The sequence below is a fragment of the Scylla paramamosain genome, chromosome 10 (genome assembly GCF_035594125.1).
Source record: "Scylla paramamosain isolate STU-SP2022 chromosome 10, ASM3559412v1, whole genome shotgun sequence".
Lineage (NCBI taxonomy): Eukaryota > Metazoa > Arthropoda > Malacostraca > Decapoda > Portunidae > Scylla > Scylla paramamosain.
This window is the reverse complement of record NC_087160.1, coordinates 1,908,004-1,934,740: the sequence shown is the minus strand read 5'-3', so window position 1 is coordinate 1,934,740 and position 26,737 is coordinate 1,908,004. Positions and strand designations below refer to the sequence as shown.

At 43.7% G+C, this 26,737-nt stretch overlaps 1 protein-coding gene across 11 annotated transcripts; it reads right to left on the bottom strand.

The window, feature by feature from the left end:
- Nucleotides 1-1,427: 1,427 nt before the first annotated feature.
- LOC135104047 (uncharacterized) lies at nucleotides 1,428-26,737 on the bottom strand. Of its 11 annotated transcripts, none has more exons than XM_064010924.1 (8): nucleotides 26,302-26,737; nucleotides 21,206-21,241; nucleotides 19,261-19,296; nucleotides 15,234-15,269; nucleotides 12,317-12,352; nucleotides 10,703-10,758; nucleotides 7,332-7,509; nucleotides 1,428-6,988 (listed from the first exon to the last, which is right to left on the bottom strand). In XM_064010924.1, the coding sequence occupies exons 1-8, from the start codon at nucleotides 26,399-26,401 to the stop codon at nucleotides 6,495-6,497; spliced, it is 972 nt and encodes a 323-aa protein (XP_063866994.1). In that variant the 5' UTR covers nucleotides 26,402-26,737; the 3' UTR covers nucleotides 1,428-6,494. The 11 variants fall into 11 exon arrangements, 8 of the variants coding, with proteins under 8 accessions (XP_063866994.1, XP_063866993.1, XP_063866997.1 ...); XM_064010923.1 differs by having other exon boundaries at nucleotides 25,823-26,730; XM_064010927.1 differs by lacking the exon at nucleotides 19,261-19,296 and having other exon boundaries at nucleotides 26,302-26,734.

The window sequence follows — 26,737 nt, the reverse complement described above, 5'->3', positions numbered from 1 at the left end:
AACGAAAAAAAAAGAGAGAGGAGAAATACGAGAAGGAAGAAGGAAATGTAGGTGAGGGAAAGAAAATAAAAGAGGAATTGGAAGAGGAAAAGGATGTGGAAGAATTGAGGATAAAGAGAAGGAAAATAGATAATGGGAAAGAAAAGGAAGGAAGGAGGGCCAGGAAATTGAAAAATAGGTGAAAGAAGGATATTGCGGGAGGAATAGGAAGAAAAGAATTAAGAGAAAGTATGAAAGAGGAGGAGAAGGAGAAAGGAGAAGGACGAAAGAAGGATGAGATGAAAAATAATGGGAGAAGGTTGGGAAGAGAAGAAACTGAATATAGTGGATGTAAAGACATATGAAAGAAAGATATTTGTACATGCAGATATGTTAATGAAAATAATCAAAATATCGAGAAAGAAAGAATGGAAACTGATAAATGTAAAGAGAGAAATAAACAAGACTAACATGATTAATTAATTCAACAACTTGGAATATAAATAAAGGAAAAAAAAACGAGTATTAAATCAACTCAAGAAAAAAAAATCCTAAATAAACAAGAACTTTAAATAAAATAAACACTGGTAGGATGAAAAATGAATTAATTAAAGGTACAAGTAAAATATATGAAAATAACATAGCATTGAACAAGATTAAGAGGATAAGCTATGAAAAGGTTAGTTGAGAGAGAGAGAGAGAGAGAGAGAGAGAGAGAGAGAGAGAGAGAGAGAGAGAGAGAGAGAGAGAGAGAGAGAGAGAGAGAACCCCCTCCCCAACTCCACCCGCACACACACAGTTTTATGTAGCGTGTTGAATGTGATCCTGAAATGGAGCTTCCTGCACACACCTGGCTGGCGAATATTGCCTCCTCTCACCTGTAATAGCGCGCCAACACCTGTTATTGCGTGTGTGTGAGGTGGGGGATGCATGTACGTGTGCTGTTGTGTGTGTGGGTGGCTGCGTGAATGATTGTGCCTGTGTGTGTGTGTGTGTGTGGGAGTGGACTCGTATGTGTTTGTTTGGGTATGTGTGTGTGTGTGTGTGTGTGTGTGTGTGTGTGTGTGTGTGTGTGTGTGTGTGTGTGTGTGTGTGTGTTTGGTTGAGTGGATGGGTGATGGATTTCTGTGAAAAGAACTACTGCTACTATTGCTACTGGTATTTATACTGCTACTACTACTACTACTACTACTACTACTACTACTACTACTACTACTACTACTACTACTGCTACTACTACTACTACTACTACTACTACTACTACCACTACTACACCTACAACTACTACTACTACTACCACTACTACTACACCTGCAACTACTACTACTACTACTACTACTACTACTACTACCACTAGTAAGGTCGAACATATTAAAACAAACGAATTACATTAAAATCTCTTTAGGAATCAATCTTTCCATTAAGGGCAACACAATAAAGCTAAGACGAGTATTTTGTTGAAAATTTATTAATAGTGTATGTGAATAACCATCATACAGACGTACACGATTAAGGCAACAATCAGCAACGGCTATGGTATAATGTGCGTGAACACAAGGAGTTTATGTGTGGGCTACACGTACGCATACACTCACATACACACATGCACACACGAGGGAAGTAAATGTGTGCGTGCATGTCTTCAACTTAGCCTAACAAATGGATTACATCGACGAGGAGAACAAATGATGCTTCTTCTTCTTCTTCTTCTTCTTCTTCTTCTTCTTCTTCCACTTCCTTCTGCATGCTGGCGAACAATTACTAAAGGGAAAGACAACGTAAGACTTTGTAAAGATTAACACTCGGATTGTCTGTCTGTCCTCGCATCTCATAACTTCAAGTCTCGCGGTAATGTTTCGCTCACTTCAGTTTGTCTGTCTGTCTGTCTCTCTCTCTCTTCCTTTTTTTTTTTGTTCCTCATTTGCTTCTTTCGTAGCCTCTTCCATACACGTTTTCCGGTTTTGTTTCTTCATTTGTTCCTTTCTCCTTCTCTTCTTACTGCTTCTCCTTTCCCCTTCGACACCTCTTCAATTTCCTCCTCCTCCTCCTCCTTCTCCTTCTCCTCCTTCTCCTTCTCCTTCTCCTCCCGTATCTTCACTATCTCAATGGCACAATAAGTTTTTCTCTTACCACCTAATCTTTCTCTTACGTTAAGGTGTATCTCTCTCTCTCTCTCTCTCTCTCTCTCTCTCTCTCTCTCTCTCTCTCTCTCTCTCTCTCTCTCTCTCTCTCTCTCTCTCTCTCTCTCTCTCTCTCTCAAAAAGATTCCCAAAAGCATTACTATTCACCTTCGTATTAACAAAACCTTCATTTTCTTTGTTCTCGCCTTGTCCTCTCACGTCACTCGCTCTCTCTCGTCCTTCACGCTGGCCGCCAATTACACGTCTTATCAATCAACTAAAAGCCATAACAATGACGGATGGTGACGTGCTCGATTGCAGGCACAAAAAAGGGTCAACACTGCCGGTGCTATTACCGTTGAAGAAAGGAGTAAGTGAAATGTGGCTGACCCGCACCGTAGACATTTGGTCAATGAGCGTGCGCGTGCGTGTTAGTGCTTTTGTTGCATTATTGGGGTTATTATTGTTGTTATTGTTATTAACATTGTTGCGGTGTGGCTATTCCCGTTATTTATCACACCAAGTATTTTGTAATCTTGCTGTTTTTCGTGCATCATGTTATTTGTGTAAATTTCTTCATGTACGTATTATTGTTATTATCATTGTTATTCGTCTTCTTGTTTTTGTTATTGTCATTTCTTTATAATATTTTACTGTGTTTATTTCACTGAAATACTTGTCATATATATATATATATATATATATATATATATATATATATATATATATATATATATATATATATATATATATATATATATATATATATATATATATATATATATATATCGTTGCTATTATTCATATATTACCTATCGAGTTACTCTTTCTTCTCTCATGGTATTTCTATATTGGTTTACTCATCACTTCTTCCTTCGCACAAATCTAAAGAAAAAAAAATTTTTTTTTCTTTTCACGTCATTACGAACATTCATAGTCTCACCTTTCCACCAACTCCTTCCTTCACATAATCTAGAAAGCCACGATTATTTTATCCTGTGGCGTCACTTTAAGCACTGAGAGTCTCACTTTTCCGCCAACGCAATGTAGGAAGAAGAGATATCGGTCTTTACAATCGTCACAATCTTGACTCGTCACTCGTGGTGATTGTTGGCCCGTCACACCTTCGGTTCGCTGTCGAGAATTGCGTTGATATTTACATTAGTTAACATTTACTTGACATTTATCGCTTCCTGATTGCATCGTTCATTACGCCAACTCGCTGATGATGCTGATGATATTCCCACTCCGCCACGCTTTCATATACAACACTGTGCGCTTCCTTCGCTCTGCACACACACACACACACACACACACACACACACACACACACACACACACACACACACACACACACACACACACACACACACACACACACTGTAAAGTTCCAGCAATCAATACTCTTCCTTCGCAAAACCACAAAATCACAAATCGCCGAGTCCTCCTCCGTCGCTGAACACTTGAGATTAGTAAACATAAAACAAGCTACCGGGATATTGGTGTCTACTTAATGAATAATACGGCTCAATAACACCTGGAGGATGTATGTATGTATGTATGGTATGTATGCTTGTCCCCCTTCCCCTCCCCACGAATCCTGCGCTAAGGGGTGACTAGATTAGGAGTTGTAGCGGTCAGGCAGTTTGTGTTTTTTTCGCTTTGCTATCCTGCACTAGCGGGAATGATGCAGGCTGGGGAACAGAGACACGCTGGAGAGGCGAGTTTGGTAGAGGGAGTGACGGTCAGAGGGATGCTGGACTCAAGCTGATGCGCAACTACTACATGTTAGGATACAGTCTATTTCGTATTTAATTTTCAGTGTCTAGGGTTCTCCCGGCGTAGCTCTTGACCTGATATGTCCGAGGTGGTGCTGCCTGGCGTGCTTGAACCAGACCAACACTTTCTTGTGGAGGTTACTGATGTGTGCTGCTGTACTCAAATGTGCTGCTGATACTGCTGCTGCTGCTGCTGCTACGTGCGTACGCTTCTACCCAAAAATTAATGCGACTGAACTCACTGCCAAGGATGTCTAGACGCACGCGCCGTGTCTTTGCCGTCAATCCCCCCGCCTCACTTCACCTGCCCGGGCTTCACGCCGCCCAGGCCTCGCTGCTAGTTCCACTTCACACGAGGAAAAACGAACTCGTGGAAATACGATTCTCGCATTTCACGTCCAAGAAAGACTCTTGTGAGTCGACGCTTCCGCGACTCACAACTCCCAACCAGTTACTTTTCCTCTCCATCAAAACACGCATTGAAATAAACGGCGTTCGTCATGTCAGACTGAGATGAGTGCGTATTGTCTCCAGAATCACAAGTTTCGTTGAGATCAGAAATGCGAGTCCAGCTGTTGCTTTATGACTTTCTCCCCCCTCCAGCCTCCCTGTGGGTCCCCCGAGCGCACCCTTCGAGGCGAGGTGCCGCCTCTCAAAACACCTGGACCACCTGCCCGCCTTGGCACTGAAAGGTATCATCAATAATCTAGGCACAGACATTAATTAGTTAACCGGATGCCATCGCAGAGGAGCAACGTCGAGGGCGTGGTGACCGAAGGACCGTGGATTTGGCACCGTCGGAACTAAACAGCTCGGGACACGATATAAATATGAAAGAGTTATTAAAATATTGGTGCAGTCAGGCATTGACTTTGTTTTGTCGCAATCACTTTGGTCGGATACGGTTTATTGTGTCATAATGAATATTACGAGAGTTAATTGTGTTGGCACTGTAAATTCCCAATCACGTCGGAAATACATCGCGGAATGCTTGGCGGGAATACACCACTTGTCTAACTAACTTTAGCGAAATGGAATCCCGGAAATGGCTGCGGGAAACAATGGTCAATATAATTTGCCCTCGTGAAGATTACAATGACTCAGAATTGCGGACGCTGTTCAGGATGGTTCCCGACCACAGGTGGCTTTGGCACGCGACTCACTGACGCCACCGTGGCCTTGTTCCCAGGGGCCATTCACCCCGTCTCTTTCTCCCTCCCTCCCTCCCTCCCTCCCTCCCTCCCTCCCACCCTCCCTCCCTCCCCAACACTACTAAGCCTGAAAATACGCTATGGTCTACAGCCTTTACTCTACGAAGCGCTGCGGCAATGGTTAAAGAGTGGAAGTAGTTTCTTGGTTATTATACTAATGAAAGTTTATTCAGTGTGCATAGAATTAAGTCTAGTATGACGGAGATCATGAAGGCTTCCCACACCGGGAGGCCGCGTTTTCTCCAGCCCGCCGGGAAGCTGCCTCCGGAGTGGAGCGGGAACGGAGTGGTAAGTCCTGTGTGTCGGGCGTCCCCGCGTCCCCCCGCCGGGTCCCGGGCCCGGCAATGTGTCTCACAAACAAACATGGAAACGTGTTGAAAAAAGAATTACATTACATCTAAATTTGAAAAATTTGGTTCCTTTTCAGAGTCATCGGAACTAAGGGACTTCCTTATACATTAACACACGTATAACAAATTTTCCTGATTGTCTGTATTGCATCAGCAACTCAATTCCATCGCCAGCCACCCGGCAGCCTGGCCGCCCGGCCCCGCCCCGCCCCGTCCCACCCCGCCACGCAGAGGGACGCAGTGCGGGGCTCTAGGGTCTGCGGCACCCCGCGGAGGACAGCCAGCAGCGTGACGAGAAACACTCTGGTGATTGGCGTCGCTCCTCCTGCCGCCCCAGACACTCACTCACTCAGTGCTTGCCAGCCCCCTGAGGATGAATTTTGGTTGAATCTGAATTCGTCAGCTTTCACGCGGAGACTCGCCGGTACAAATGTATGCAAAAAAATTTTGTCCAGATTTTCTTTTCGATAAACATCCGTTTGAGCAGTAGAGTGTTGGGGCGAGGCGGTGGTGCCGTGCCTCGGTGTCCCCGCCAGCTGATCGATAATCTGCGACCTTCCCACTTCCTTTTTTTCTGCAGCTCTTTCTCTGGTGGCACATTTTTCTGTGGCCCTCATCTGGGGCATGAAAGCACAGGATTTCCCTCGTATTTTCCGCACCAAATAAAAATGAAGATTTCTTGCTTGCACAGCGCGGGGTGGCTGGGCGGCTGGCATCGCTGTGTCACCTGTTGGCGCGGGGCGCGGGCCGGGCGACTCACCACCTGTGGCTCCGCTCAGAGCCAGGCTGGCGCGCGTGGCTTACGTACACATCAAACATGATTTATACTGATATATTCGTTATGTATGCAACCTATAGATATGAATATCCATGTATGGAACCTAGAAAGGTAAATAGATATCATTATTAGCATCAACAAGAATTAACAAATACGTTCTCTCACATAGAAGAATAGAGTTATTTATGTAATACAAAAACCTACGTAAGAAATACCAGTGAGAGCCTTTCAGAGAACTCGCTGGACGCTGGAAGAGTAGCACCTCCTGCCCTGGGGGCTTAGGCCTCGGGGTTCATGGTCGGGGATGGATCAGACAAGGCGGCTGACGCTCCACCGTGGCACTCCTGCTCCTGGCTCGCCGATGGTGTTCCCGAGATCCCTGTGTGGTGAGACGCGTCGGCGGCGGCATCCGAGGAGGAGGGTTCCGGGAGTGAGGCGGCGGGGCCTTCCCCGTTGGGGGAGGAGGCTGAGACAAAGGCTGGTTCTCCTGCAGCAGGCGTGGCGGAGGGTGAACTGGATTGCGGTTCTGCCCCGGAATTAGCGTAGGCCGAATTGAAGGCGGGTTCCCCGGCAGCGGGGGTAACGTAGGGAGAGCCGGCGGGCTGGTTCTGGTGGGAGGGCGTGGATGGCCACGGGAACATGTCGGCCGTAGTGGACAGAGCGGGGGCGAAGCTCAGTGCCCTGCCGCTGTCGCTAGCGTCATCTTCCTGTTTCTTCTTGCGTTTTCGGCAGCCATAATAGCCCAGGCCGGCAGAGACAGCCAGGGACACACCTGCACGGCGGCGGTGGTGGGAAAGGAACGGGAAGGATAGAGAAGCACACCAGGAAACTAAATGCCATCAATGCATAACATTAATTTGAAAAGTTTGTCTTTCGCTTGTGTCAGTGACCTGTCAAGATCGCCTTGTTCTAGCGTTTAGAAGATATTATTTGAATTGTCGCTGGAAAAAGATCTTTTACATGACTCTACTTAAGATGAACACCATTCTCTGCATTCCATCGCCAGGCAGACTTGTGACTGGATAGGAAATACTTAGACTTATGCTTCCTAATTCATTAACCTTCACTATATCTGCGGACAATCTTTAAGAGCCAAGAGAAGAAGGAAGACTTACAGCCAATGGCGAGGAATATGTTGCCCGAGGTCTTGTCCTCGCCCCCAACCCTCGGCAGGGACTGGCCGAAGCTGTTGGTGAGCACACTGACGCCGGAGAAGAGGAAGGCACCGCCCAGGATGCCCAGGCTCGCTGATAGTCGTACCACCCACATGGGCGTCAGCATCATTCCACCTGCCTGTGGGGGCAAGGCGCGAGGCGTGAGTGTGTGTTGCTTCTGATCACGGCCTCTCCTTTGACCACGGCGCTGCTAGGCTGGCGGGAAGGACAAAGAGGAAGCAGAGAGCACTAGGAACTGGGAGCAAGGGAAAGGAGGGGAAAGCAGGAGGATGAAAGGGAGGATAATGAGATAAGAGGAAGAGAAATCTGAGAGAAAAGGAAGAGCATGGACAAAACGATGGAAAACTAATGAAGAACGAAAGGAGAAGTGGAAAACAAGGAGGGGAGGAGGTAGGAGAGGAGGGAGTAAAAGGGTTAAAAAGGGAGTGGAATGAGATAGAAAAATGACGATGAGGAATCTGTGAGACAAAATATAAAAGTGGAGTTAACGTTTGAAAATTTAATAAAAAAAATCATAAGAAAAAAAAAACAAGAAAAGCAGTATATGAAAGAAAAATAGATAAGGAAGGGAATAATCTATACGAATCTGAAGGGAAAACATACGTACGGAAAACACGGAGAAATCTGCAGTAAATTAATAAAGTTCATGGAAAAAAAAATGGGAGAGGAGGCAAAGAAAGAGAGGAAAACAAAACCGAAGAAAGTTGAAGAGAAAGACGAAACAAACAAACAAACAAGCAAACAAACCGTGAAGAAGACTTAAAATTAATGAAGACGTGCATGAAGGAAAAAAAAAAAGAGGGAGGGAAGAGGAAGGAAAAAAAAAAAAAACAGAACAGGAAGTGAAAGGAGGAAGATTAAGAAGAACACGAAATCAGAAAAAAAAAATAAGGAACAAAGAGAAGGTTTCAGAAAATTTATAAAGAAGTGCGTGGGGGAAAGATAGAGGAGGGGGAAGTGGGAAATGAAGAAAAGCTATAGAAAACTAAAAAAGACAGAGGAAGACAGAAAAGCAGGAAATAAAAATTAAGAAAAACTACAGAAAATAAATAAAGAAACAGAGAAAAAAATAGAAGAGGAAGAAGTGGGAAATGAAGAAAGTGAAGTGACGTGGAGTAAGGTGGAAGACAAGAGTGTAGGAGGATGAGAAAATAAAGTAAAGGAAGGCAGTGGAGTGAAGCAGAGTGGAGTGAAGTGGAGTGGAGTGGAAGACAGCAGTGTAGGCGGATGACAAAAAGCAGTGTCTGACCCAAGTCTCTTCCTGGAGTGGTGTCCCCTCACCCTCTGCAGATCGATGCCGTCAGACGGATCCATTAACCATTCGCCCTCAACGCTACAGGAAGAAGAAGGGCGGGAGGGGGACAGGAACGGGGAAGGACGGAAAGCGGACGGGGAGGAGGCGAGAAGGAGGCTAAGAGGGACAGAAAGAGACGGGAAGAGGCGAGAAGGAGGCTAAAAGGGAAAGAAAGGGACGGGAAGGGACGGGAAGAAGGATTACAGGGGGCTGGAAGGGGGGAAAGCGGACGAGGAGGGGGCGGGATGCATTGCGGAAAGGAAGACGAAGTAGGCTGAAAGGGAGACAGAAAGGGACGGGAAGGGGAGGGAAGGAGGCTGACAGGAGACGGGGAAACAGACGGAGAGGAGGCGGGGAGGAACATGAAAGAGGACAGGGGGGCGAGAAGTGGCAGGAGGGGTTGGGAAGGATGGTGTCGATTTAGTGTTTGGAAGATTAAAGGGCGCCATCGTGAGTCTCACCCCGCGGGGCGTCGCACTTGTTAATCCCTCCTCCCTCTTAGACACCGCGTCACAACCCCGACTTCCTAGACAATTCAGTGTTTTATCCCGACTCATTTTTGCAGTTTCTATTAGAAGTTACTTGAGTTTTCAGGAGTTTATTTGTGATTTTAGTGACGGTTTGATAAGGGTTGTACTTCGTCAGTAGCATAAGAATGGACTTTTAAACAAATTGGTTTCTTATTCCGACTTTTTTTGTTGTCACGGGGTCTACTAGAGGTCATCGGGGTTTTCAGGCGGGTATTTATAATTCTATTGATAGTTCAGTGATTGATGCTGCGTCCACACTGGAAGAAACGCTCGTGAAAACCTGCCTGATCATCTCTGTACCTCGTGTTTTCGTCACAAACACCATCATAAGGGGTGACAGATCTGATGGTTTGTCCCTCCTTTGTGTTTCTTTGTGATGGTTTAGAAAAATTTGTAACGGCAGTTTTTCTCTCTGCATCACATTGTTACAGGCGTCACATCTCTTGCCAGTCATCACATTTCACCACCATCACCATCTCCACCCTCGGACGTCACACCAAGACCAGAAATGCAGTAAAAATTTGGAGTTAAAACGCCACAACTCCAGCAGAAGGGGGAAAAAAAAATTAAAATGGAAATAGGAAGAGGACACGTCGTGAAGAAGGTTCCCGTGGGTGCAGTAAAAGTTTTACGTTAAGAAGCCACCAGAGGGGAATGCGGGAGACTCTTGTAAATATCCTTTTTAGCGCTTCCATACCTACGCTGTGCTTTTGTTTTTCCCTCTCCATGAATCGTAATAACCTAACGTATAAGAAAAAAGAGAAAGGATATGAAGTATAAGGAAAACAATAAAAGTAAGAGGTGATAAGGAAGCAGAGAGAGAGAGAGAGAGAGAGAGAGAGAGAGAGAGAGAGAGAGAGAGAGAGAGAGAGAGAGAGAGAGAGAGAGAGAGAGAGAGAGAGAGAGAGAGAGAGAGAATGTGTGTGAGCGTGTGTGTGTGTATTAGGTGGAGGATGCCAGAGATAGAAGAATAAGTAGTCATAAAGTAGGACTAAGCGGAAATGATAGGAGAGGAAAAGGATTACGATGAGGAAGCCAAGACGAAACTAAGAATCACATAGGTAATAAAAAATAAGATATGATAGGAGAGGGAGATAAGAAGACAAGGACAAGACGAGAGAGTAATCTATAACGAAGCTAAAAACGAGGAATGGAAAAGAGAATTAGGAAGAGAACCAAAGGAAAAATATCATGGAACTGTTAGAGAGGAGGAAAAGGAAGAAAGAAGAAAGAGGAAAAGAAAATAAGGAAGAGTGAGAAAGGAGATGGAAAAGAGGAGGCTGAAAGGAGGAAGAGAAGAAAGGATGAGAAAGTTAGGATGAAGAAACCAAAGAGTGGAAGTAAAAGCAACGAAGACAAGGGAGTGTGTGTGAAAGGTTGAAAGGAGGAAGCTGAGAGGCGGAGGCGGAGGCTGAGGTGACTGGGTGGCTGGGGAACAGAGGACTGGAGGGGAAGCTGTGGCAGGGTGTTGGGGGAACGCTGCTCACCTGCTGGCTGTCATCGGCGGTGCTTGGGGGCGCCTCCGGGGTCTGCTGGCGACTCTCTGCGGGAGACACAAGAGTAAGACGCTTTGCCCTTGAAGAGAAAAGCAGCAACGGCGGGAAAGAGAGGGAAAGGGAAGCCAAATACGAGAAACATGAACTTAAGCACGACAACGAAAGGGAATATAAAGGAAAAAGGGAACATTTCACACATTAGTTCAGAGACAATATTAATACGCTTTGCCCTTCAGGGGAGAAGCAGCAGCAGCAGAAAAGGAGAAAGGGGTGAAAGGGAAGCGGAATATAAGGAACAGGGAGCATTAGCACGACAACAAAAATAAATATAAAGGGGAAAAGGGAACATATCACACATTAATTCAGACACAAGAGTGATACGCTCTGTCCTTGAGGAGAGAAGCAACAGAAAGAAGGAACATGGAAGAAAAGAAGTTAAATACGATGGAGAAGGAACTTAATCTCGGCAACAAAAGGGAGTGTAAGGTAGGAAAAAGAGAACGTTTCACTCCATAGTTCAGGAAGGAGATGATGAGAGTAACAATGGAAATACCTGGAAGCAGACACACACACACACACACACACGCACGTACGATGATTAAGAGATACAAGAAACAACAAACATATGAATTAAGACTTACAGGGGAGAAAGAGGGAGAGAGAGAGAGAAAGGGATGAGAAAAGATTAGAAACAGAGAGAGAGAGAGAGAGAGAGAGAGAGAGAGAGAGAGAGAGAGAGAGAGAGAGAGAGAGAGAGAGAGAGAGAGAGAGAGAGAGAGAGAGAGAGAGAGAGAGAGAGAGAGAGAGAGAGAGAGAGAGAGACGAGACACTGTAAGAAAAGATTAGTTAGAGGGAAAAAGAAGGAAAACCACCAAGAAAGAACTGAAGCAGGTCGAGAGAGAATGAGAGGACATTAGAGAGACGAAAGAGAGAGACAATATAGGAAAACAAATAGAAAGCGAGGGGAGAAGAAGAAGAAAAGGGGATAAAGGACTAAGACGAAAGTGAAACAGGACTGAGGGGACTGAATAACAAGTACAAACATTGAGTATCGAGGAGGGGACGCTGACCTGAGGAGGCGGGCGGCACGGGGGGAGGTGGCGGCGCATTGCGAGGAGGCCAGAGGAAGCAGACAGAGAGAGACGGCCGTACAAGCACTACCGTAGAGAGAGAGAGAGAGAGAGAGAGAGAGAGAGAGAGAGAGAGAGAGAGAGAGAGGTGCGGCACATCTTTCAAAACACGAGTAGATACTTTTCCAGATAGAGTTGGATACATGTATATATGATAAAAAGGACTGCAGTTAGACGTGCCTACAGGAAAATGCTCAGGTACACTCTACGATACTCACACCAGAAAGCAGGATAAGAGTTTTTTTTTTTTTCTAGCATAGAGTGACATCAAAATTTCCTTCGAGTAGCAGAAAAAAGTAGGTATATTTAAAAAAAATGCATAAAAAGTTACGAAAAACATCGACCAGTTGAGTGTTACAAAAGTACACCAACACAACGTCTGAGAGAGAGAGAGAGAGAGAGAGAGAGAGAGAGAGAGAGAGAGAGAGAGAGAGAGAGAGAGAGAGAGAGAGAGAGAGAGAGAGCTTGTTCTTACTGTAGTACGAAGCTCTGTGACTGCTGTTGCGAGAGGCTGTGGTGGAGGGGTGGAGGGAATGAGGTAAGGGAGTGGAGGGAACAAAGTAGAGGTGGAGGAAGAAGGTGGAAGGATGGAGGAATCGAAGAACGAAGTGGAGAGACGGATAAAAGAGCGTAAAGTAAGAGAGACAAGACGGAGAGATGGAGGAGAAGTAGGATGAATGGAACACCACGAGGAGGAAATGAACAAAATAGAGGAACGTAAGAATGAGATGGAGCGGTAAGAATGAAGGAAAAAAAAAAATGGAGTCCAAATAGAGGAAAGAAAAGACGGAAGGGGAGCAGGGAGTAGGATGGATGAAGGGAATGGATGTGGTGGGGAGGGAAAAGGGGAGGGAAAAGGGAGGAGTGGGGAGGAAATGCATCAGTTAGTAATCATTCATAAATTTCCTCCGTGTCTGCCTCCAACACAAAACCCTCCCGTGACCCACTTGAGGAAACAGACAATTGCTTTCACGCTGAGATGACACACGCCTTCCATTCTCCATAAAAATAATGCTACATTTCCCTATTTTTCACATTTTTTTTTTCTATTTAGTTTGGATACCATTATATACATTTCAGTCATACAGTTACATACATAAATATATACAGTTTGGCTTAGTTGTATTCCTAAAACTTTCCATTAACTACTATTGAAGTTTCCGTGTATTCTGATGATACGATTTTGTTTATTCTACAACTTTGAACTACAACAAAGAAAAATAGTAGACTTAACTTATGATAATCTATCCACCATAAATAAATACATGAATAAATAAATAGATAATTACTACTACAACATTAAAAAGGATCAGATCTTATGTTTTTTTTTTTTAAATAAAGGAAAAATATTTTAAAGTCTAAAAAGAAAGAATTGATAGACACTACAGTATCAACAACATTACTAACACCAATACCACCACCAACGACAACAACAGGAACAGTACCAACAACTACAATAATAATGAAAATGATGACTGTAGTAGCAGCAGCAGCAGCAGTAGTGGTAGTAGTAGTAGTAGTAGTAGTAGAAGAAGTAGCAGTAATAATAATCATAATAATAGCAACAATAATTATGGGTGATAATAATAATAATAGTAGTAATGATAATAATAATAATAATAATAATAATAATAATAGTTTCAAACACTACAAAAGCTCGATTCAGTTTCCTACACACACACGCTAGACTGAGAAAAAGAAACAAACAGAAAATGTTAAAGCTAACAGCAGACACTAAAAAAAAAAAAAAAAGAAAAACTTGAAAAGAGAAAGAAAAGTTTATATAAAGAGGAAAGAAAGCGGCAGTGTTCCCTAGGTACATTTTAAAAGTAATGTAGACTTGAGTACTTTTCTCCTAAACTTTTACACAAAATCTCACCACAAGTTTCTGCGGTAGAAATACTTCAGCTGGAGAGAGAGAGAGAGAGAGAGAGAGAGAGAGAGAGAGAGAGAGAGAGAGAGAGAGAGAGAGAGAGAGAGAGAGAGAGAGAGAGAGAGAGGAAAAAGAGGACAGAAAAGTAGGCACCAAGCTGTAAAGAGCACGGCAAAAAAGCTCTTAAAAGTCGCTCGTTATGTGACCTTTGGAATGTCCCTCGGTATGAAAAAAAGGGAATATTTTTCTTGTGTGTGTGTGTGTGTGTGTGTGTGTGTGTGTGTGTGTGTGTGTGTGTGTGTGAGTGTATGTATGTAGAAGTACGTATTTACTTTGTTGTATTTGCCAAGACCTAGTTATACGTGTCTACTTGTGGTAAAAAAGGATCTGGTGGGGTCCCTTCGTCTGGCCCTGCTTCTGTTTCAGTGCAGGAGGAACAGAGTAGTGGCGCCAAGGAAGTGAAGAAGACAGTGTTGATATGGAACACAGCATAGTTGGTTTAGGAAGTTAGATTTACATAAAAGCTTGCCTGAAATGGAGAGAGAAACAAACAGACCGACCGACAGACAGACAGACAAAATGTGATCATGTTTAAATCTACAGTAAAATCTCATCGTGTTTCTATAAGTGATTATCTGACGAAGGACTGAAAAATAGAGAGTGAATAATAATTACGAAGATTAAGGCGATTTTTTTTTAAGATATAAGAAATGCAGCGTCCAAAGGCGGAGGAGATAATGATGCTGGAACAAGGCTGAGGTGGTGGAGGCGAAGAACAATCTAGTAGTTTATGGCTAACAAGGGAAAAAGTAAATAGACAAATAAGAACAAGAAGCTTGGGGGAAGTACTGGGTCAACACACACACACACACACACACACACACACACACACACACACACACACACACACACCTGTTTGTTAAATATTCATAGAAGGTCGTGAGGAGCGAGGCACCGTGATGGCGAGTGTTTGTTTGCTTGTTTTCCTTGTTTGTCCTGTTTTGTTTGCCTCGCGTGTTAGTCTTATGCAAATGTTGCCTCAGTGGTGTGTGTGTGTGTGTGTGTGTGTGTGTGTGTGTGTGTGTGTGTGTGTGTGTGTGTGTGTGTGTGTGTGTGTGTGTTAAATCTCTCCCCCACTCTCTCTCTCTCTCTCTCTCTCTCTCTCTCTCTCTCTCTCTCTCTCTCTCTCTCTCTCTCACACACACACACACACACACACACACACACACACACACACACACAGAGAGAGAGAGAGAGAGAGAGAGAGAGAGAGAGAGAGAGAGAGAGAGAGAGAGAGAGAGAGAGAGAGAGAGAGAGAGAGAGAGAGAGAGAGAGAGAGAGCATGATAATTAACTGAGGCTCCAAAGGGGACTGGCAAAATTAACTATATGGCGAGGGGAAAGACCAATTTGACTTCATGCATGCTACATTAACTCGCTAACCCACCCCGGGGAGAGGGAACAGCCACACCAGGGAGGATACGAGTGAGTGAAAGAAAATAATAATAAAACGGTCTTACTATTGAACGACTGCCTTCGAGTACTGCTGCGGTTGGCTGGAAAAAATAAAACAGTCACGCAGGATTAGTGAAAGAAATAACGTGTGCACAGTTGTGTTAGGAAGTGATGTTTGCAGAGGTACCAGTAATAAGTGTAATTATCAAGTAGTTTCTTCAAGGTATTACATCATCAGTTATTCTTTAGTGTTTCTGGTGGTGTTAAAGTTCTTCATAAGTTAATATTGTCAATTCCTGTTTGATTTTTGGTTACAGAATTGAGTAGGACTTCGTGACATCACTTCCTGGGTTAACTGTACGTGATGTAAAGCTAATATCTGAACATGGACACCAGCACAGTTCCACTCACGCCTGGATGTAAACACTGAACGGAACACGCCCATAGAGAACACCCATGCATAGTTTATCTGGGTTTATCTGGGTTTATGTTGACGATTTATGTTTTTCAAGTTTGTAGTTAGTGTTGCTTTAATGTTTGGGTTTTTAGGATAGAAACTATTTTGATTTTCATTTTTTTTTTTATTTACTGTCGTTTCTTGTAGTTACTCATTGTTTCCTACCCTGCCAGTGACGTTCTCCCCAATCCCTACCACTGATTTGCCTCTCCTCCATCCTGCCACCTCTGCCAATAACTCACTTTTCCCACCCATGCCAGTGACCCATTGCTATCACACCTGCTTTTGACTCATCCTTGCCACCCTCGTAGTCACTCAGCCTTCCTACCCCCTGCTAGTGAATCACCCATGTACCCTTGCCAGTGACTCTTGCAACCTGAGTCACCAATCCCCAAGCACTATTCCCGGCTGGTCCACCACTTAATAGAACAAAGTCACGCTAGCAGTAGGTGATTCACACAAGCATTGCTTCCTGAAGTACGTTAAGTCGGCTCCACAACGCAGAAGGTAAATAAGCATGACAGTTTTAGAAGGTTGACAGAAACTATGTAAAAGGAATGATTAATGTATTATTTTTCTATGTGTGCTTTAAGTTCAGGTTTTCATTTCAGGTGTTCACGTTTTTTTTTTTTTTCACCTCTCCTCTTCATGCTCTTCCTTCCAAATTGTCAAACTGCAGATGTTCAAATTTTAACTCACCATCTCTCCTCATTTTTCACTAACTATTCCTTCTCCAGTCCCATCTATCTCCGTTGCTCCACATTTCACCCTGCCTTCCCTGCTCCATCTTCCTGCAGGCCTATCTATCACTCCTCAGCACCACCCATCCCTCATCCACGCTCCCCATATCACTCCCTATCTACTCTACGTCACCTCCACCCAGCGCTATCCATCCCTCTCCCCCATTACCCATCTCGCCACCTCGTTTACCCTTCCACTCCTGTACTCTTCATCACTTCCAACCCTTCCCATTACCTCCCATCACCTCCCATCACTGTCCATGGCATCCCCTCCCTTTTTATTCGGTCACTGGCTACAAACTCCGCATTGGATCCTACCGTGAATACCAGGAATATATCACCACGTTTGCGTCACGTCACGTCACTTCACATTGACTAACGTTACATGTACTACGATTTATTTTCTCTTTTTTTTTCTGATTGCGTTTAATTTTTATAGGTTTTATTCGTGTGTGCATTTATAAGGTAGTTTAGTGCAGGTTTTTTTTTTTTTTTAAGTGCGTTTAGGTTCAATTCTGCTTAGTGTGAGATGAAAGGTAACGATTATGAAGCGAGATATCATGCATAGTTAACTCAGGTTTGTATGAGAGAGAGAGAGAGAGAGAGAGAGAGAGAGAGAGAGAGAGAGAGAGAGAGAGAGAGAGAGAGAGAGAGAGAGAGAGAGAGAGAGATGGATGTCGGGATGGGGCGTGTTGTGTTATTAGGGAGAGGTGTTACTTTATGTTCGTGTTAGAGAGTGTAGGGGGCGTAAGATAAACGCCTCTTCATCACGTAACTGGAGGGGTTAAAGGGCGTGGTGGTGGTGGTGGTGTTGGTGATAGTGGTGAGGGTAGTAATGTTGGTGGATATGGTGATAATGACGGTAGTAGTAGAGCTGTTGATGTTAGTAGTGTTAGTTGTGGTGGTGGTGGCGGTGGTGGGTGGTGGTAGTGATGATAGTGAATTTAAGAATGGATATAGTGATCGTAATGGTTAGTAAAGGGGTGGTGGTGGTAGTGGTGGTGATGGAACAGGAACACCAAAGCTGAACACGCAGATGTTTTTTTTCTCTTTTTTTTTGGTACATGCAGGTCTTGCTTTGTCTTCGTTTAAAGTAGAACATCAGAGACATCAGAGCTATTCTACAGAATTTAACATCACCGTCTGTTTAAGAGTTAGTCAATGTTGAATTAGTTTGGGCTACATTTAACGGTTTTAGCTTTTTTCTCAGGATTAATAAAATTGTGTGGTGCAAATTTAGAGTATGTTTTCAAGGAATCACTGATAGCAAAAGGAATGATCGAGTATTTCAATCGCGCATTTGCCTTTAAATTTAATTCTGTTACGTGAAATCTTGAAAAGGTTGTTCATTTAACAGGTGCAATTATTGTCCTCAGCACTCGTAGATTTAGATTTTATTGGATCAGTATTCTTAAACGCTTTTCTCTCCCATAAGTACTAATTTCAAACGTCACACATGATTGATTAAATTCTTAGGCATGTTTTTCCATTGATGATGTGGAATCCTTGTTAATTTTATCTCTAGAATCATACAAATACGCGAATACCCTTGGCTAGTTAAAAGTAGCTTAGACTCTGAAACGTTTAAGAATCTGGAGCTTGGTCTTTCAACTTTTAACCTTTTTTTTCTTATTTCGTGAAGAGTGAATGTCAATTTTGTAAAGAGGTGTGGTGTTCTTGCATCAGGCTCGACTGTAGCTAAGACAACAAAGGACTTGCGACTGTATTCTTGATTAAACGTTCCTGTGTCATATCTCTGCAATTTCCATCTATTTCTAGTGAAAGTTATTTGTGTTTTCAAGGATACTGTCATGATTCTAGTGATAATCTAACAATAATACATCATTAATGGCGAAAAATACATATGAAAACTTAACTAATCATCTCTGTAGCCTTTGAAAACAGCCCAAGTGAAAGACCATAAAGTTTCAGATTACAAGCCATAGTGCTGGGCAGCGGCGACCGTCCTGTCTGGGAGCCTGAAGTGTTATGATAGCGAAGCAACACATGCAAGATAGCTAATGGATAATCCTTTCTCATTTTTATCTCCTTGCCGGCATGACATAATAGAGGTGATTTCCAGGTAAGGCAAGATTGTTTTGATGTTTTTTTCTCATTGTATTTATATGAAAGATGTTTGTTTTGTAACAAAATTTGTTCTTGGCAAGGTTAATGTGATGTTTTCCTGGAATTGCTCTCTACCTGCCACTGCCAAGAAAAGTGTCATGTTGTTTTCCTTTCAGGTATTTTCTCGAGCAAGTTACGTAAATGTCTTATCGTTCCTTTCCTTTATTCGTAACAAAAAGACGATAAACATCTTATATATACCTTCTTAAAAGGAAAAGAAGTTTGGTGTAGCACAGTACACTTGCTACTTGATCTTTGATAATGATACTAGAGACAATAACCCTTTTTCTTAGCGAGTTGTGAGAAGAAAAGGCGGTTCTTTGTGTGTTTGTATACGTGCTTGTCCGTTTATATGTTTGTCTGCCTCTGTCTGTTTGTTTATCTGTTTCTTTGACTGTATTCTGTTTGTGTCAGTTTAATGTCTCACACTAGCAGGCTGAATTATATATATATTTTTTTTATGAATTTAGAAAGAAAAAGTACATTTTCATTAATAATTCTTAAGTTATCAGTTTTTTGTCATTTAGAACTTCACGCAAGTTATGCTTTAGTCGTTAGCGGTCACACACAAGCAGTAGTTAATGGCCACGGCAGTTGCCAGGGCAGGAGTGGCTGCCATGTGGCGTGTTTTAGGCAGCAGGGTGTGGAGCAGCGCCACCCTAAACTGCTGCGTGAATTATTGGGACATTAGCAACTGGCTTTATGCACAACACTTGACAACAACGAAATGTTCACAAAGTGGAGACACTTGATTCGTGCTCAGCTTACTATGGCATTGGTGTCTGTAAGAGCTTGAGCGCGTGGCTGGAACAAAGAGAAAATATAAAGAAATACATTAACATTAGCTCACACATTTCTCTTTTACGCTAATATTAAAAACTCACTCCTGCTGAACCGGATGATAATTTGAGAACATAAGAGAAGCTGCAAGAAGCCAATTAGCCTACATATGGTAATTTATATTAAGTGTACATTATTTCAATTTCCATTCATAATTTCTGTGCATAATTTTGACTGATCTTCTAAAACTCTTTATTGAATCTGTACAAATCACATTAGTCTGTTCTAGTTTTATTTGAGGACTAGTTTCTTCCTATCTCTTTAAATTTGACTTTATCAAGGTTGAACCTATTACTTTTTTTCTTATCCTGATTACTAATCCAAAGTGAAAGAATGAAAGTTTTCTCCCTAAAAATCTTTACTATTGTTACTAACTCAGAGACACACTTCATTCACTTCCAAACACCATTCTCACATCAAAGCAAAGGACGTCTTCCTGTGTGTCTCAATTTCATACCTCATTCCTCAATTGTTCACTGCCCCTCAGTCAGTCAGTCCTTGTTTCTCACTCACCATTCACCAAGTACACAACCAACAGCTACTTTTTCCAGCATGCTACACATAAAAATCCAGCACTTTGATCCTCCTTTACCGGTGCTGAGTAATCCCCGGCCTATCACCCTTCACATCACCCGACCCATTGATTCCCTTCACATTCAGGTGCAATAGTCCACCCGTCGCCTTACTTCTGCCTGAGTGATCCTCCCTCGTCTTACCCTCAGTGTGGTAATCCTCTCTGGAAGGCTGATCAGGGGGGGCACCAGAAGCAGCTAAGAGACAGCGCATGTGCTCGCAACCTTGTACACTTAGGCACACACACACATACACACACACACACAGAATCAATGTGGTGTCTCCAGGCGGTCACCCCTCCAAGCACTAACCAGACTCAGCGTATCTTAACTTTACCTATCGGACCAGAAGCGTAGCATTCAACGTGGTATGGTCGCGGGCACACACACACACACACACACACACACACACACACACACACACACACACACACACACACACACACACACACACACACACACACACACACACACACACACACACACACACGCGAGCAAACAAACACATACACACATACATACATTATACTAAATTGTCTACAAGTAAAATAGAAATCACAAATGCTATACCAGAAAAGACAACGTATATATTTGGATACTAGACACAACTACACCAAAAATGCGAATATACGAGTATGTATTGCACGGATGCACATGTGATAAACAGACAGACAACACAACAGAAGTAACGATTAAATTAGATTAGATTAAATTTCAACGTAAACTACAAAAAAAAAAAAAAAAACACACACTGAAACACGTATATATCTGACTATTACAGTGAAATTATACAGCCATTTGGGTTAGATAGTGATGTGTGTATGGGAATGCGGACAAACAATGTGCGAAGAAAAGATCCTGGTGCTGTAGTGATACAAAATACATTAATACATTGGTCAATTTCATACGAACACAACCGTAGCAAGAAATACAAGGAACCTGACGAGACAACTAGCATAAAAAAAAAAAAAAAAAAAAAAATCACAGTCAAGATACATAAAGTAGCTCCTGTAATGGTGGGGTTAGGATCACGTCAGAATTGCTACATTATAGAGAAGTCCCACTCTTGATGCCACAACACTACACCACCGCAGCACACCGTGGCAGGAGGGAGGGAACAGGAGATTAGAAGGGACAATAGAAAGACAACATTAACACGTGCACCACAACACAAAAATAAGAACACAGTAAGAAAAGAATAAGATAAGGGCTTCCATGTGGCCGGGGGTGAAGTGAGGGATGAAGGACAGAGTGTAGATTGTGAGGGATAGCTTAAAAATAAGAACTGAACACTTGCTTACAACGGCACGAGTGTCTCTGACTGTTTGTGCGAGAAGCTGAAAGTAAAAGTTAGTTCACTGTTAGTCAAGACATGAGAGTACAAATAACATCCCTGCCTAACCTGACCTAGAACATAACATAGCTCTTTTATAACCAGTCCATTATAATGATAGTAACTACTGCTATCACTACTATTACTACTATACCACCACTAGTACTGTCATCACTACCACTGTCACCACCACTTGTTTCTTTCTACCCATTTCTTTCTTCTTTTCTCAGACAGAAGCGTAACAAGACACCTTTCGAACTAAACTAGCCAACACTTCCTTACTCACTAACTATTGGGAAGCGGCAAAATAAACAACCTTTCTTTTCCCTATTTTTACCTTGAGCCAGACACCCCGAACACCTTGAAAAAGAATAATTAAGAAAACTATACAGTATTAGGTATCATCTTTCCTCGACTCCAGTAGCACACCTTGAAACACCTGCCTGCCTCCTCGACGCCCTCCCTTACCTCAGTGTTGGGAGGAACCCCTTAACCTAACCTCCTCAGGGAGTACCTAAAGACAGAGAGTCGGGGATCCCAGCAACTGCAAACGTAATCACTTCCTTAAAGGTAGAGCATTGTTTACAACTGTGCTGGTTTTAATCCCCGGTGAGAGAGAGAGAGAGAGAGAGAGAGAGAGAGAGAGGAGAGAGAGAGAGAGAGAGGAGAGGAGAGAGAGAGAGAGAGAGAGAGAGGAGAGAGAGAGAGAGAGAGAGAGATGAAAAAAACAAGAAAGATCAGTAGATAATGAAAAAATATGTCATGGCAGAGAGAGAGAGAGAGAGAGAGAGAGAGAGAGAGAGAGAGAGAGAGAGAGAGAGAGAGAGAGAGAGAGAGAGAGAGAGAGGTGGGCGTTAGTTGATGAAACCTGGAGCGTCGAGGAAGCGTGACAAGCGTGTGTTATGTTATTATTGTTTGCTCACTTCATCTAATTAAGGTGGACAGTGTGAGACTACCACCTACTGCCTCTGCTTGCCTCTGTCTGCCTCCTGCCTGCTTCTCTCTGCCGACCTTTAGAGGTGACATTTCTTCCCCACATTTAAAAACATTATTTCTTGTCCTTCCTTCATCATCACATCAGAACATCACATTTTCAGCACATTATTAAAAGGAAGAGAATATTTTTTTTCTTCCTCCTTCTCCTCTTTCTCCATCATCGTCGTGGAAAATAATAATAATCTTGTCTATCGAATCTTGTGAATGGAAACCAAAGAATATGACGCTTTTAGAATATTACTAAAAGAAAAGGAATATTTTTTTCTTCCTTCTCCCTCATCGTCATGAAAAATAATAGTAACAGTCTTGTCTAGCGAAACCTGTGAATGAAAACCAAAGGAAAATGAAGCCGTGGAGAAAGTAGGTCAGTCTTTGTGTAAGAAAATTTGTATCACGTCTGCATGAAACTCCTTGCAAAATCTATATAGACCAATTCATTCTCCTCGTCCTCCTCCTCCTCGTCCTCCTTCTCGTCCTCCCTCTCCTCCTCCTCCTCCTCCTCCTTCACAGTCATTACAATAGTTTCCCTGAACATATCTTCAAAATAAAAAGTAAAAACATACAACAAAGTCAGTCTACGCAGGTATGAAATCTCCAGCATGTTCTGAAACTTCTTTTAAAAATCTACAAAAGCAATTTCCTTTCCCCCCTTTCCGTTCCGTCCATCTCATCAGCCCTCCTGCCCCTTCCGCCCCTCTGGCCACACCTCTCCCGCGCCCTACAAAGGCTGCAGACGGTGGCGAGGCTCTGCTGGTGCTGCACAACGGACACCTTAAGGGGGATGGCCAAGAGAAGTCTCTCACCCCACACCCCGCCACCCTCCATGCTCCTCTCCCCTCCCCGCCCACTCCTTCCTTCCTTCCCCTCTTACCTCCGTGTGTCAGGGTGAGTCATGTCTCTCTCTCTCTCTCTCTCTCTCTCTCTCTCACACACACACACACACACACACACACACACACACACACTAGTCAGCCAGCCAGCCATTTAGTCGCGGTGAATTAATCAACGAGTTTCAATTGGGGGACTAATTACGAGTAAGTGAGGTCCTGTAGAGGCGGGACGTTTATGGCCTTCACACGGATGACAAGGTAATCAGCCAGTCAGTGAGTGCCAGAAGAGGTGTAATAGAGAGGGAAGAACACCCTTGAGCACCGCGTTCGTGGAATCTTAAGTTAGTGATGATGATAGTGGTGATGGTGGTAAAGGTAGTAGTGGTAGTATTAGTATTAGTAGTATTAGTATTAGTAGTAGTAGTAGTAGTTCTAGAGTGGCCTATATCCTAACACAAGTCGGGTTTTTCAGGCAATAGTAAGTTGAATGAAAGGCTAAACGCATCGAGGTTCTCAGTAAAATTGTTAGAATCAACGGGGGGGGGAACATTTTAATCACAGCCACTCTCCGTAAAGAGGCAGCGTGATGAGGAGAGGAAGTACAGTGGCTGTCAGAAGTCCAGTAACATTCACCACTCTAACTGTATTTAGTGCTCCTCCTTCATTTCCACTCCTTTGATCTAGGGTTGCATTCTTTAAACACTCCAGGTTCTCATCAGCACCGTTTCCAAAGATTAGAGAAATGATTAATCCTTTCACTGCGATACAAATGTGTACAAATTCTTTACAAGCACCCACAAAGAATAAAAAAAAAAAAAATTAAAAGAACAGATTTTTCAATATTTATCCAGTATGATATTTTATGGCTGCTGTGAAACGAAGGAAAAATCTCAGGGTGGCTTGTGATTAAGGAACAGTCGGCCAGGTAGCAGTGAAAGTGATAAGGAGGCAAAAAGAAAGTCTAGTTTTTTTGGTCGTCTAATTCAAAACGGAGTTGTGGTGGAGAGAGGGGAAAGCCTGGTGTAGCGTACGCCTATCAGCTAACCAGGCAGCGAAAAGGAAAAAGTCACGCAAGAGTTGTATAAGGAATTCACTCAGATGGAAATTAGTTCATAAATCATTAGCTTGATCTTTTACTTTCATTATCATTTATTCCTTTTTTGTGTGCATATTATTTGAAGTTAGCAGTGGTAGGCATGAATGATGTATACGACTAGTTATTAATGGCCCGTTATGATTGTTTGCCATGCCTTAAATAAACGAGTAAACGTAAACGAGTCTGTTCATATTTAAGAAGGCTTTCCATTAACCCTCTGATGTCAGGCTCATACTATTTTAACAAGGAACACTTGAAATTTGAACGGTCATAAAGTAAAAAGAGAGAATATCTAGTTAATTTCGCCTTTCCAAGCTACGTAAATATTCAAGAAACTATAGCATAAAACTGTCAAAAGGAGGGTTGGAAGAGTACTAAGGAATTGGTTACTTTCCTCATGACGTGTTTGCCTGAAAGGTAAAGAAACATTTGATTGAGGTCACGAATCCAAGTTATGTAAAGGTGATGTTACTGAAGTACGTACAAAAGAGCAGTTTATAAGTATGAAAGTCAATGCTTGGGAGATGAAAAAAAAAAAAAAAACTAACTGAAGCCACGAATTCAAGTTATGTAAAGGTGATGTTATTTAAAAAGGAATAGAAAAGGGATTTATCATTATGAAAGTCAATGGGTGGTAACGATGGATGTAAACTGTTGAACGCTTTTAGGTGAAGTGGCTCGTTTAGAATAGTTATGGAGTCATTCAAATGCTGGTGATGTAAAGCAGTGGAAGTGATCAGTTCAAGTGTTGCACAGACGCGTCATTAGATGCAGTAGACTACGTGACAGTTCGTAAGAGTTAAGAAGCTAATGATTGTCTGAAATCCGTCTTACCGAAGAAGCTGTGATGTGTAGATGGACGCCCGCTAGGTTTAGATCGAGGGACTGTGTTAGTAAGGCTGGTGATTATTAGAATGATGGCAGTGTATATAAGAAGCTGCGGTCACTATAAACAGACGGTCTCTCTCTCTCTCTCTCTCTCTCTCTCCTCTCTCTCTCTCTCTCTCTCTCTCTCCTCTCTCTCTCTCTCTCTCTCTCTCTCTCTCTCACACACACACAAACACACACACACACACACACATACACACACTTCCGCTACTCTTCCTAGAACTCTGAAGATCTTAGAAGTTTGATTAATTTTATTTGGTCTCACGTTTCCCAAGAAATACAACCAATACATTGACTGAGGTAAGAATGTGATACACGTCGAACATTGCTACCAGTCTTGAGAGGAAAGAAAACCTTACTCACGTGACACACGGAGGCTCAACGACACAGTATCCCCCAGGTGGTGTACTTAAATCTGTATCTTTGGGTGTCACGGGTGTTGCTCCCCAGCCAGAGGGCGGCGCCCCTCCCTGACTGAAGCTGTTGGTGAGCTCAAGGCGAGGCCACGTGCCCCTTGGCTGCCTCGGCCCCGGCGCTGAATAAACTTTGCCTTATTGTTACCGCGGCGTGATGTGTCCCCGGAGCACGTGGCGGTCTTGGCCGACACAACAGGTGCAGAGGGCGGGCGTGGGGAGCCACACAAGAGGACAATGGAGGGTAAACAGCGGCACTGCCCGACAAGGAGCAAGAGCTGCCGTTCACCTTTAATTCACGATGGCGGCCCGTGGAGGTACAGTGTCACCAGGCTGTCACCACCACCTGCACAGGCACTTACGTGTGTTGGCTGCCATGGTGGGCGCTGGGCGGAGTTTGGGAGTGTGTATATCCTGCGAGAACAGCTCTTTCAAAACCAGTGTTGCCAGGCTGCCCGCCACACACATAGCCTCCTCCTTCGATCCATACGCGGCCCAGCCCGCGGCCGTCACTGCCTCAGATGCTGAAGACTTCTAATTTAGCATTAAAACCCCCTCCTTTCATCCTATTCTGCACCGTTTCCGTCAGGTTCAGCGCCACAGGTGTCTGGCGCTGCACTATTCAAAGCCGCGGCTCCACACAAACCTGCCCTCGAGCTGCACAGTCACTGGCTTTTTAAAAGACACACTGTTTGTTTGTACTGGGAAGGTGACGTCATCACATTTGAGCTCTGTGGCGGCGGCTTCCTCTTGGCGAACCTGCGAAGAGGCACAAGGGGCGGGGATCGCCTGGCCCAGGGTAACGCCTGAACCCCGCCTGGCCGGGTGGGGCCACACTCACTTTGGTAAATATGTGGAGCGGCTGGCCTGGTCGTCTGCTGGCCGCCAGCGCGCCTTCTGGCCTCCCAGTTCCTGCTGCACACGCGCATCCACGCACTCATGCACGCACGCACACTCGCATTCAGATGTACTATCACGCTTCCGTTACTGCGAGTTTTGCACTTGACAACACAAGATCCTGCCTCTCATTAATGTTGATGCTCCTTCACTCCATGCTCACCGCCGCCAGTCCTTCCTTCCGCCGCCCTCGCGTGGCGTGCATGGGCGTGCTGCTCCCGCCCTGCAGCCCCGTGTCACACCTTCTCGCCATGCACACGCTGTACAATGAAAGGTGACGCTAATGAAAATTTTACACTTACAGGCCGCTGTCTCCTTCCCCTTGTTCAGAATTGTTACCCATTCTTTCTTCTCGTGCTCTCTTCATCCCGGCCAGCCTC